General features: G+C 40.0%; 2 protein-coding genes across 4 annotated transcripts; one reads left to right on the top strand and one right to left on the bottom strand.

Moving 5' to 3' along the window:
- Nucleotides 1-2136: 2136 nt before the first annotated feature.
- LOC6619118 (CCR4-NOT transcription complex subunit 3) lies at nucleotides 2137-9448 on the top strand. 3 transcript variants are annotated; one of them, XM_002043322.2, is made up of 10 exons: nucleotides 2137-2709; nucleotides 2775-2872; nucleotides 2951-3100; nucleotides 3159-3968; nucleotides 4039-4108; nucleotides 4170-4523; nucleotides 4583-4729; nucleotides 7641-8215; nucleotides 8281-8490; nucleotides 8552-8650. In XM_002043322.2, exons 1-10 carry the CDS (start codon nucleotides 2685-2687, stop codon nucleotides 8648-8650), a joined length of 2538 nt encoding a protein of 845 aa, XP_002043358.1. In that variant the 5' UTR covers nucleotides 2137-2684. The 3 variants fall into 3 exon arrangements, with proteins under 3 accessions (XP_002043358.1, XP_032573038.1, XP_032573037.1); XM_032717147.1 differs by having other exon boundaries at nucleotides 4036-4108; nucleotides 8287-8490; XM_032717146.1 differs by having other exon boundaries at nucleotides 2138-2709; nucleotides 4036-4108; nucleotides 8552-9448.
- Nucleotides 9449-9974: 526 nt separating this feature from the next.
- Nucleotides 9975-12249, bottom strand: LOC6619117 (protein-associating with the carboxyl-terminal domain of ezrin). Its single transcript, XM_002043321.2, has 2 exons — nucleotides 12002-12249; nucleotides 9975-11949 (listed from the first exon to the last, which is right to left on the bottom strand). The coding sequence occupies exons 1-2, from the start codon at nucleotides 12209-12211 to the stop codon at nucleotides 10132-10134; spliced, it is 2028 nt and encodes a 675-aa protein (XP_002043357.1). The 5' UTR covers nucleotides 12212-12249; the 3' UTR covers nucleotides 9975-10131.
- Between the last annotated feature and the right edge of the window lie 293 nt (nucleotides 12250-12542).

Genomic DNA, 12542 nt, shown 5'->3' with positions numbered 1-12542 from the left:
ATAAAGTTTTAGACTTGTTTTGTAGGCTTGTGATTTGTGGCTATTAATATTTCATTAAAAAGTTTTGTTATTCTGTTTTTTGTTGTAGGAAATCTATTTTTGACCATTTGCTGTGAAACTTTATTAAGTCCTGAAGCAGATCCATTTAATGTTTGTGACATTAGGTTTGATATGTCTTATTATACCCGTTACTCGTAAAGTAAAAGGGTATACTAGACTCGTTGAAAGTATGTAACCGGCAGAAGAAAGCGTTTCCGAATATATAAAGTTCATATATTCTTGATCAGGATCAATAGCCTAGTCGATCTAGCCATGTCCGTCTGTCTGTATGAACGTCGAGATCGAGATTCAGCATACAGATTTAGAGACAAACACTCAGCACAAGTTTGTTGATCCATGTTGTCACGCGGTTATCTGAGTGTCGGGAACTCGACTATAGCATTCTTCTTGGTCACTATCAATTTTAGACTTTCAAATTTACATTTAAATAAAACTATCTTTAGATACTTTCTATTGTAATTAAATATCACTTGAACAAAAATTTGGAACACGAAAACAAAGAGCTCGCTACAAACAAGACGAAATACAGTATCACAAATTATCGCTGAGCTTGATCGTTACACTCGAACACAAATGGCAGCCGCCTGATTCAAAAATGCCATCCTGTTTCCACCAGCGGTAACGTTTCTAGAATTCTTAGCAGCCATGGCATCAACAACAAAGCGGCAGAAACAGCGACTCGAAATTCAGTTCAAGCGGGAAGATGAGCGCAAAGAAGAATTAGCGGTAGCTTCCGTTGCTTGGCTATGTACGCGTACAATTATAACTGTATGTTATGCAATCTTGCATAACCGACGGAGATTTTTTCAATGTTCACTGTTTTTAATTTGTCTGAATATTGCAGACAGAAAAATTTTTGGGTTAATGCTTTAAACAGCTTTGCAAGATTTTCACTATTATCACGTCGGGGTCACTAAATGTTGCGCTAAAAGCATTTAAAAGACAAGATTCATTTTGCTATTTTGAATGATATATTTTATTGGTGTAGCGAACGAGAATTCCATTGATATGTACACTGGTACGAAAGCGAATGGTTATGAGCCCGCACAGCTGATTTGCAGAGATAACCATGATATTGCTGCACAGCTGATGCGCGGTAAAGTTTAACTGTCTCCAAAATTAGCATGTAAGCTAATAACAATAATTGAAATTGGAGGCATAAGCAGCGGCCCAGAAGCGAGTATAAATAAAAAAATTAAATTAAAAAGAACCGTAGTAAGCGATACTAATCACATTTAGTTTAGTTTAATTGTAATTGCTCTTTATTTAATTGGTTGATTTAATTAATTTATTACATTTTTGGAGTGGAATGTGTCATAGCCACTTTTATGGGGTGTTTACACTGAAATTGCGTTTTTGGCTATTGAGCAAACTATCGCATATATGAGATGTACTATCGCCACTTGAGCAGCTGCCGTTTGCGTTCTCTTCAAAATTTTCTAGGTATTTGTCATTATAAATATATGCTCCAATTTCAGCTTATTCTTGTTGATAACAGAGATTAGCAAACCAAACGCAATGACTCCTCAATATCAAAACAAAGCAATACTACCTTTTGCCGACACATTTTAGATAACGGTCTAATTGGGGAACCAAGTGCTCTTACAGTTGGTATTAATGCACTAACATGAATAAATTTAAAAAATATCTAGACATCCCATATATATTAGTGTCTGTTTACACTGGAGATTGTTAAATTTTCTATTTACACTAAGAACATTAAGTGAAAAGTTGGTGCAAATAATTTCGTTTGGAAACGTTGATGCGTTTATTTCTTATTATCTATATGTTATGGGGAAAATCGAACTACTGCGTCCATATATGCGCAATTATTACCACTAAATAGTGGACAATTTAAAATAAGTTCTATATTTAAATATAAAATTATATAATAAAATCTATCAATCTTTCGAAAACCTGTATCTTATGTTATTCATTGCTTGTTACGATACACACTTACTTTAGTGTGGCGAGGACTTAACAAATTTTATTTCAGGGCCGCCACAAAAATAGATAACGTATTCGATAGTTTAATAATATGGTATATATGGTATTCCTGGTATGTATTTCAAGATGGCGGAAAGTGTAAGGAAGAAGAGAACAAAAAGCAAGCGAAAAATCCATGAGTGTATTTATTGATGTATATATGCGTAAATCTATGTATTTACTAAGCCACAGTACACAGTAAATGGCAATGTAATGAATGTCCAATATATCTGATCGCCACGTTGTGTGCCTTTACCTCGACGCACAGATTTTAAACTTAGCCAAAGAATCGAAATCTTGCACCCACGGACGGCAACGTATCACCACCCAGCCGAAAAAAGGAGAAATACTACCGAAAGGATCTGGCGGGTGTGTTGCAGTCCACTCGAGGAAATCAGTTGCGGCTCAAGTCGAACTTTTGCATTCGCAGACTTTCCACGACCTCTAGCGCTCTACGGCTTGCGCGCGACTTGCTAACACGATATTTAAACGCAACGCCACAGGATTTTAGAACGTCCATTCCTAACAAACTCCGCTCGTGGCCCGAATCCAGGTTGTAGCCAAAAATATCCCCGCATCTATCAGCAGACTATGTCTAAGTATTTGCGTCCCCAAAATTTACAAGAGAACACATAGCTATGGCTGCGACGAGAAAATTGCAAGGTAAGCAAAAAGGTCTTGATTTCGAATTCTTTTCTAATAAATTACCCACCAAATATCGTGGCCAGGCGAAATTGATCGATGTTTAAAAAAGGTAGCAGAGGGCGTTGAAACGTTTGAGGATATTTGGAAAAAAGTACACAATGCGACAAACACCAATCAGAAGGTGAGATTAAAACGTTTAAATATTATGTGAATAATCCTATATGTATAAACAATTTTGTACTGACACCATCTTTATCAGCAAAAACATCTGCAGGAGAAGTATGAGGCAGACCTCAAAAAGGAAATCAAGAAATTGCAACGACTTCGCGACCAAATTAAATCATGGATCGCATCAGCTGAAATTAAGGATAAGAGCTCCCTCCTTGAGAATCGACGTCTCATTGAAACAGTGGGTTTATTTAATATTATTTGTTGTGACTACGCGCACAAACTTATATGTTTTTTAGCAAATGGAACGCTTTAAGGTGGTTGAGCGCGAGACGAAAACAAAAGCCTACTCCAAGGAAGGCTTGGGAGCTGCACAAAAGATGGATCCTGCCCAGCGTATTAAAGACGACGCACGCAATTGGTTAACCAGCTCAATAAGTTCCCTTCAAATACAAATTGACCAGTATGAGAGCGAGATCGAATCGTTGCTGGCAGGTAAAAAGAAACGCTTAGATCGGGACAAACAGGAGCGAATGGATGATCTACGAGGAAAGTTGGACCGCCATAAGTTTCACATAACAAAGCTGGAAACTCTGCTTAGGCTGCTTGACAATGACGGCGTCGAAGCAGAGCAGGTAAACAAGATCAAAGACGATGTCGAATACTACATTGATTCATCGCAAGAGCCAGACTTTGAGGAAAATGAGTTCATATACGATGATATAATCGGTCTTGATGAAGTGGAGCTAAGTGGCACGGCTACCACGGACAGCAACAACAGCAACGAGACAAGCGGCTCTCCAAGCAGTGTCACATCCGGAGGCAGTCCATCACAGTCCCCCGTTACGGTTCAACAAATTTTAAACACTTCGTCGCAGGGAGCAGCTAGTAGTGGTAGCAGCGCAGCTAGCGCAGCACTGTTTCAGCAGCAGCTGACAGCGGCACAATCAAATGGCAACAATGTGGGCTACGCGAGCGACACAAGCGCAGCTTCTTCGTCTGCTACAACATCTACAGATCCTGCAGGCGGCACAGTTGCTGTAAATTGTGTTGGGGGGCTAGCCGATAAACGCAACAAGAGCAGCGAAAGCAATACCCTAAAATTGAAAGTATGTATTATGAAAACATTTTCTTATGGTTGTTCGCATTGAAAAATATACGTCTTAATTTTAATAGCAGCCTCAACCTCATCAACTTATAAAACCTACACCTGTACGAGCCACGGCCAAGCTGCCTCTCAGCAGTGATAGTAAGTTCCACCAATTGCTTTGTTCGTGTTTCAGTTTAATTAACTTTAGATTTCTCTACAGCCCAAGTCAATAAGATTGTCAGTTCAACTCCCAGCAAAAATCAGCAACAACTGCCCACAGCAGCTTCTATCGTTGCAACCTCCGCTATGCAATCGCAAAGCAGTATCAGTGGGAGCGGAAGTTGTAGCTCCACTGGAGGAACGGGAGCATCTCAATCAGCTTCTAGTGGTAACAATCCTGCGGTTCAGTCAAATGCTCCGACGCCTGGCCAAAGCGCAACAGGTATTGCCGCTGCAGCAGCTTCAACTAATGTTGTTTCGGCGACGATTGTGAGCAGCGCCAATGTTCAAGGCCAATCTGTGATCCAACCAACACCAACAATTGCATTTGCTGCAGTAGCAAAACACAATACATGTAAGGGGTTCGGGTGTATATATTTATTGCCTTTACTTAAATAATTGTCTCTATTTTAGCACTCCTGGAAAATGGTCCTGTTTTGCAGCAGCAACTAGCAGTAACTCCTACTGTGGCAGCTATCGTAGGAGCTGGAACGCAGGCACAGCAAAAACATGTGCCACCATTATCCAATCTTCAAACAAATTCCCCTCACATACAAAATGGTAAGGCTATAGTTGTATATGTTTTTTTTCCTGATGTTATAGGGAATAGATTTCTATGAGCATGAACATATATTTGTATGCTGTCTCCAGAACCATTTCAAACCAAGAGCTATTGTCATTATCTGTATAAGAAATGGTTGTTGTGGTATTACGTTTTCGGTTAACTATAACATCAAAGAAAAACATTTTAAAACGAGTAAACTATAGATAATGAATTTATTTAGTCAAAACTCTTGTATGCTGGAAAAGGTTTTTGTTTTTGAAAGTTTTTATTTTAAAAAATCGCATAAGTTTTTTTTTTTTTTTTTTTTTTTTTTTTTGCTTTGTAACATTTAAAAGTTAATTTTTGCGGAACTTATACATATATAAAAATGAGGAAATTTGGCCTTAGCTTCGAAAATAAAGAGGGATTTATATAGTTAGTTTGCGCGACTTTCAGAAACCCGTTGCTTATCTAGTGGCAGTGCTAGGGAGAAATTTCATCATTTTGTTGTCATAGCGATAGATTTTTAGATTGACCATAAAAATAGTAAAATCTTAATAATCTGTAGTAGATTATATCCTGACACGCCAAAATTTTTAAACAATTTTTGGATATTTTTCACAATTTAATTAGTTTTGGTACTTTTCTATCGATTTTGCAACGCCCACTCTAACGCCCTAAAACCGTCGAAAACTGCCACGACCACATTTTTGAAAAATGGTTGGATATTTCTTCATAATTTTGTTATTAGTGTAAATTTCTATCTATTTGCAAAAGAACATTTTGCCACGCCCCAAAGCTGCCAAACCGGCCCCGCCCACACTTTAAAATAGTTTTTAAATATTTTCTCATGTTATTCTCCAATTATCAAAAATACTGAAATTTTGCGTTCGCATTCCCACTAACTGAGTAACGGGTATCTGATAGTCGGGGTACTCGACTATAATAGCATTCTCTGTTGTTTTTTTTTTTATCATTCGACTTACGGTACGGAAATTATAATCTTCTAAAGATACCACCTACCGTCCATATGTGGCATGCACGATTCATAATCCCTAGTGGAACTATGCCTACGTACTAAAACAAAAACCTCCGTGTGCCTTACTCGCTCATCGGGACTGCCAGTCAAGATATGACTTTGATGAGCAGGATGTGAAGCCAGTTTGCACTCCCTACCTTAAGTGTTGGCCATGGGGCTCCTCCTTCCACCCTTTTTCCCACAAGCCGTGTACGTTGAGGTAGTTTCTTCTCCCGCCACCACACAGAACACTTGTTCGGATTTAGCCACCCTGTTGGCCATCTCGTCGGATTGGACCCGTTTCATCATACTAATGATTAAACTGTGTCCCAGTTCCCATGCCTCGCTGTTCGCCAACATAGCCGCGAACAAGCAACTAGGGCTGAACGGGGTACCTGTCAACGCCTTTAGCTGCTCCCTCTTCGCCGCAAACCTGGAGCAGTGCTTTAGTACATGCTCTGCTGTGTTCTCACAATCTACGCAGAACAGGCATTGGACTGACTCTACATGGCGGAACTGGAGTAGATATGCCCGAAAGCAACCATGGTCTGTAAGGAACTGGGTTTGGTGGTAGGCCGTGCATTTGAGTTGGCACTCTGCCCATACCGCCAACTCAAGGATGAACTGGTAAGACCACCTCCCCTGTTGCGACGTTTGCCCTTTGCTCTGCCACTCACGCAGTAATTACTCGTGGGCCTCTATTGGCGAAAAACCTGCCAGAGCTAGTGCCGCGTCTTCGAATATAGTCCTAATATAGTCCTAAGGGTCATGGACCATAGCACCGGGCGCGCTTCTTTCAGGTATGAATCCCTACAAGTGACATTGCTCCAGATTGGTGCAGCATATAGCAGCGAAGCCTTTGCTACCGCCACCAGCAGTTTCCTGGCTGGATATTTGCTGGATACCTGCCGAGAATCGGTATCTTTTTCGGCCAGCTTCCGAATCGTCCCAGAGGATCGGTCCCTAAAGTAGCTGCCAACGACTATCCTCAGCTACTCCGGGATCCCCATACTGTTAATGGCTCCGAGGATTACTGGCCATCTAGCGGTGTTGAAGGCGTTCTTTACGTTTAGAGTCCCAATTGCACAGCATTCCTTCCTGCCTCCTAGCCATCTATCACCAGAAAGAGCGGTCTTGGCGACGTTTCTCACATCCGAGAGAGCGTCCAGGGTACTCTTTCCCTTCCGGAAGACATATTGCTGACTTCCTAGGCCGTTAATGTTCTCGGTAATTGCCTTTATTCGAGTATACATGATACGTTCGAACAGTTTTCCAACTATATCCAGTAGGCATAGAGTGCGGTAGCATGTGCTGGTCCCTTGCCTTTCGGCAGCAGGACTAGTTTCTGGCTTTTCCACCTCGTTGGAAAGACTTCGTCCAAAAGACATTGGTAAAAAGTGACCCTAAAAATGTCAGGTCTACCCAACGCCACTGATTTAACAACTGCTCTGCTTGGCTGCCTCGACGACTTCGGGTTCTGTGACGCACGGGAAATCGGGGGCAGGGGCTATGACCGCCATAATGTGGTCTTTCAATTAGGTTAGTTCGGTATGAGTTTGTTTGTTGCGGACTCTATTGATGGAAAACCAAGTTTAGACGGTTTAATATCGAGTTAGTAAAACTAAAGATCAATGTCGCTGGAGCTGGGAAAAACTTAATTTTTTCAAACGCATTTTTCTCGAAACGACTTTTGTAGATACATATGCACATAGTTGTCCATCCTAGCTTCGAAAGTTATACGAGTCTTCATTTAATAACGAATAGATATCACTTGCTTATCTAATCTACTTCGTAGAAATATTTATTTTTAAATTTAAACAGGCATGCGAAGCTTGGTTAAACACATTTATCCTTTACGTTTCCTATATTTAAATTTTAAAACACTTCCTGACCGAAAAAAATTATTTCAGGTCTTCCTGTCTCGGACAGTAATAATGACAACAGCTGCAATGTCGTCGATACGATTTCTCTAAAAACAATGGCACAGGATGCTATTAATCGATCCGCGATCGATCCTAATTCTCTGAATCAGCAACAAACAAGCAGCATTGATCTGAGACAGCCGCAGTCGCAGAAATCACTTCTCCAACATTTCAACTCTGAAACTAACACGAATCAACAGCAATTGACGTCGCAGCAGCAGCAACAGCTTCAGAACAACTCCCTTGCTGCGACCACAGGTTCTAACAACGGACCTTCAACTGGTAGTGGTCTCATGAATGTAGCAAACGCCACTGGTCAGCCCATCAGCGGCAATGCCAAAACGCATACGTGCCAACCCCAACAGATGGCCACGACGGAAGCGCACATTCCCACACTGCTTGGTGTGACACCACTTGGGCCAACTCCCCTTCAAAAGGAGCACCAAATGCAGTTCCAAATGATGGAAGCTGCCTACTATCACCTGCCACAGCCTATGGACACGGAAAAGCTACAAACGTACTTTCATCGCGCACCAGTGCTCACGCCATCGCACTATCCCCAGGTGAGTTATATCAGTATTTTTGCAAATTTGATTCACCTATCACCTTATCTTAAATGTATTTTAAGGCACAGATGCCAATATATGATACAGTTGAGTTTTATCAACGACTCTCAACGGAGACCCTTTTTTTTGTGTTCTACTATATGGAGGGCTCCAAGGCCCAATATCTAGCGGCCAAGGCCTTAAAAAAGCAGAGCTGGCGTTTCCACACGAAGTATATGATGTGGTTTCAAAGGCACGAGGAGCCCAAGATTATCAACGATGATTACGAACAGGTAAGGAACGAAACATTGCAGTAAGTGCAAGTTAATAAATAAATGTGCACACTATTCACAGGGTACGTACATCTATTTTGATTATGAAAAGTGGAGTCAGCGAAAGAAGGAGGGATTCACCTTTGAATACAAGTACTTAGAGGACAAGGAGCTGAATTGAAATGTTGCGATGTTTGTTGCTTCGTCTGTCTAAAAGAAAATCAATCCATTAAAATAATAAAATAAATCAATCCAATTTTCATAAAAAATCACACAATCATAACACAAATCAAAATCGAAAAGCGCGAGAAAGATCAACTAATGGAAATTTAAAAGAAAACGCAAAACAGCCGTAACCATAAGTTAAAAGTAAAATGAAGTATGATATTAATTAGGAATGCATGTTTTTTAGCTTTACTCCTTTCGTTAATTTTACATTCTTGCAGAATTAATAAGGATGCTTACTTTTATACACATTTCGCTACGCTTTTTTAATCAAGTATTGCATTACAAATTAGTTTCCTTATCTTGGCCTTTAAAATCACATATAGGTGTTTTGTAAGGACCTCTGCGATTTTTACCGACGTCACAAATAGATTAGTCTTACTTGCGTCTTTGATGAGTACGTACATCAGCAGATACATGTCTGCGAAGAGTAAGCAATCACAGAGGGCCTTCAAAAACAATCTCATATTACCTATATTCTATGGGTCCTTTGTTAAAAGTTAAAGAAACATTGGTTCTGATTTGTATGCGATTAAATGAACACATCAATAACAAATTGTTTGTCATATTCATACCTGAGGGTGTATGAGAAAGCTATCAACATGAAGCAAAAAATAGGTATAACCTGATCATACTATATTTGGAATTTAATCTTTTTTGGTCCCATTTTGTTACGTAAAATTTCCAAGGCTTTTGGAGGACAAGTCTTGTTTAAATATATGAACACAGAATAAAGACGATTGAATAGTTGAAATTAATATTATTTTAATTTGGTGGGTATATTCGTATATATCGTGGCAGAGGGCTTATTTTAATTTCATTCAGAAGTAACAACGCATAGAAATTGGACCCTATAAATTAGCACTAATTAAATTACTGTACATTTAGCCATTTCGATTTCATCCGTTTCTACGCAAACAAGTCTAACAGTACTACTACCTGTATACACCTATTTCGAAGTTATGTTATAGACTTTCGATCTATAAGACAAACATCTCATTTCAAACATAGGCTAGGAGTTTTTATTACTAAGTTTTAATCAAAAACAAAAATAGCGAGGTGTCAATTTTTTGCAATACACAAATAAGCAAGCATTTAATTTTTTTTGGCCAAAAAAAGGAAAGAAGAAGAGAAAACGTTACAGTCGATTTCTCCCATGGGAGTGCGAACGAGAAACCAACTATCAAAGGTGTGGGCCTGACAGTTGTAGGTCTGCGCTATTTTTGTCACACTTACGGCAAGTAAGACAAAAACAAAGAAAATGTTGAAAAAATCAAATATAGGTTTTTCTGATGAAGTGTATTTTGCATATACGGAAAGTGTGTTAGGTATGATTTTAAAACATCTCCAAAGATACCTGATACAAAAACATATCTAATTTGATTACATTTATGGGTTTTATTGTGAAGTTAACAGTAAAAATACCTCCATTTTGTATTAAAGCGTTGATGCATTCGTCACGCCCCAGACAATGTCGTCCTTATCCTGTTCATCATGACCCCAACCCTGATCGGCACACAGCTCATTACAGTTCACGGCTGACGCAGCAGCAGCAAAACGGCTGCTTATTTGCTCCGGTGTCTCGCAGGTACTAGTCCTTATTTCGATGGTTGGTTCCATATCTTTGAAGAAATCAAATTCGTGTAACTCAGACCTTTGAATCACCGTTTGCACTTTTATGTCCAGCTCACTGAGATCATCGATAACTTTCTGTTCTGTCTGAGATATTGTCTCGTTTACTCCAGTGCGATATGAGGGCGATAAAGATTTGCTTATTTGGATCTCTCTAGTCAATGCATTACTGTTTGTTTCAGAGTCGGTTGGAGCCTGATCCACTTGGTAGCCCTGTTGAAGGTGGTCTGTATTGTCCCAATCAAGCCAAGTTCCCTCCTCATCAACGTTGGTCACTTTTTCATGCTCTGTGCCAGATATATTCGAGTTTCTCTCGGGGTCTATATTATGTTTTATGCTTATAGATTTTTCATTTGAATTTAACCCCACTTTCTCGTCCTCCCCACCGTCTGGGCTTAGGCGAATAGATAAAGGGGAGGCATTGCTTTCTTGGGGCAATGGGCTCGCAGAAACCATAAAGTCTTCTACGTCGAAGGATCTAGTATTCATTAAGGGACTAATAGAACGCGGTTCGGGAAAAGGATTGGTGCTGTCTCTGGAAACAGCAGCGTGTGGACGCCCATCAGAAAAACATCGTGTACGATCGCCTCCCAAAACTTTGTTGGCTCCTAATATGGAAACTAAATCAGCCATGCACCTAAGTGTTTTGCCTACCAAGACGTCGTTAGTGTCGTTCATACCAAGCTGTAAATGAGGAAGAATCTCGCTCTCTAGTTGCTCATCGCTTAAGAGACGAACATAGTCCATAAAATAGTCAAGAAGTATTAATCGAATCTGTGCATCACGCAAGCGGAACATCTTCAGTATGTGTGGCATTAGGTATTGTACATAGATTTGCGGAGAAAATAGCGATGCCGGTGCTTTATCAGTAACTTTTGTACGGAGTATATGCGGAGTCACAAATTCCTGTGCAGCAGGATCCAGCAGAACCATTCTAGAGAGTAAGTCACACGCCAGCTGCGAAGCCACTACTTCCTCGTCGAAATATCGCAATCGATCAATCAAACTTCTAAAGAATTTGTGGCGCTCGTGCACTGACTTCAGTGGCAACTCAAAGAGAAAGGAATGTATAAGCACGAATTCATGGTTGAAGTATGGATGTAGCAAGATAGCAGAAAGTCTTGGCCTTAGCTTTGTATTTTGATGCTTCAGGTGTGTGCTGCAATACTCACGGAACTCCTGGACGTGTGGAGTACTATCAGTAATGCAACTGTCAGCTCCTTTCCTGCTCAGCACTTTCTCACACAGAATGGAGAAGAAAAATTGTTCGAAGTTCTCTCCGTGAATACTCAAGTCTATAAAAGAATGCGCCAAGTCGAGCAGTTGTTTGTTGACATCTGTGGCCCTCCAAACGTACTCGAAGCCAGCGAGACGCCAGCTTCCACTCTCTGTTACGTAAATAGACTGCGTGTTTATATTTAAGTGCCGTGCATGAGCCTTCTCAACCAGAAATATTAGAGCGCATAGAATGGTTCGCAGCCCTAGACAGACTTCAATGTCAGTCTGCTGGGCCAGCACCTCATCAAGAGGTCTGACTCTCTCTGTAGCAAGATACTTCCGTCCCGACTTCTCCCAGGTAGCTATATATTTTAAGATGTACGGGTGGCGGTAGACCATCAGGTTCTGGGGGAAAACATTTGGTAAACAGTTGATTTCTTTTACCCTACAAATATACTTTTATTGCTCTTTCAATTGGGCCCACTCCATTAGACCAAACGTGTGCCTTGACAAAGACCTTTCCTTCGAATACGGAAAGCATCTGGCTGCAACGTTCATCGTTGGTTGTCGCTGGTGTCTTTGCGTTATAAACTGTCCAAAATTTATTAGTCTCCACCGCATTTTCCTCAACAAGTATTCCTTTTAGTTTGCTGCCTTCATTGCCCATAGCTCTAAATGCTGTTGTCTACTATGAAGCGCTTAACTTTGTTTCTTATTTCGGGCAAATAATTTATTCTAATAGCATGTTCAGACAGAGATGCGTCTACATTAGCAGTTAAAAACGATGTTCAAAACAAGGGAACAAGGAATTCATATATACATCAGTGCATATATCAACTGCGTATGGTAAAAAAACACATTCACTATTCACTATATTTTTTTCTTTAAGAAAATACGAGAACCTGTTCAGCAATGGAAATAGCTAAAATAAACTTTATTTATTTATAAAACTTTGTTGATATTTTTATATATATAAAAAATTTGTTTCCTCAATTCAA

This window comes from Drosophila sechellia, chromosome 2R, assembly GCF_004382195.2.
Source record: "Drosophila sechellia strain sech25 chromosome 2R, ASM438219v1, whole genome shotgun sequence".
NCBI classification, from domain to species: domain Eukaryota; kingdom Metazoa; phylum Arthropoda; class Insecta; order Diptera; family Drosophilidae; genus Drosophila; species Drosophila sechellia.
Note: the sequence above shows the minus strand (reverse complement) of the source record. Positions and strands in the feature narration are given on the sequence as shown.

Excerpts from the sequence above, each read along its gene's own strand:
- LOC6619117 (XM_002043321.2), bottom strand. The coding sequence starts at position 12,211 with ATGGGCAATGAAGGCAGCAAACTAAAAGGAATACTTGTTGAGGAAAAT. Across the intron at positions 11,950-12,001 it reads CAATTGAAAGAGCAATAAAA|AACCTGATGGTCTACCGCCA; the intron begins GTATATTTGTAG and ends GTTTTCCCCCAG.
- LOC6619118 (XM_032717146.1), top strand. The coding sequence starts at position 2,685 with ATGGCTGCGACGAGAAAATTGCAAG. Across the intron at positions 3,969-4,035 it reads GCAATACCCTAAAATTGAAA|CAGCCTCAACCTCATCAACT; the intron begins GTATGTATTATG and ends TAATTTTAATAG. Across the intron at positions 4,524-4,582 it reads AGTAGCAAAACACAATACAT|CACTCCTGGAAAATGGTCCT; the intron begins GTAAGGGGTTCG and ends TCTCTATTTTAG.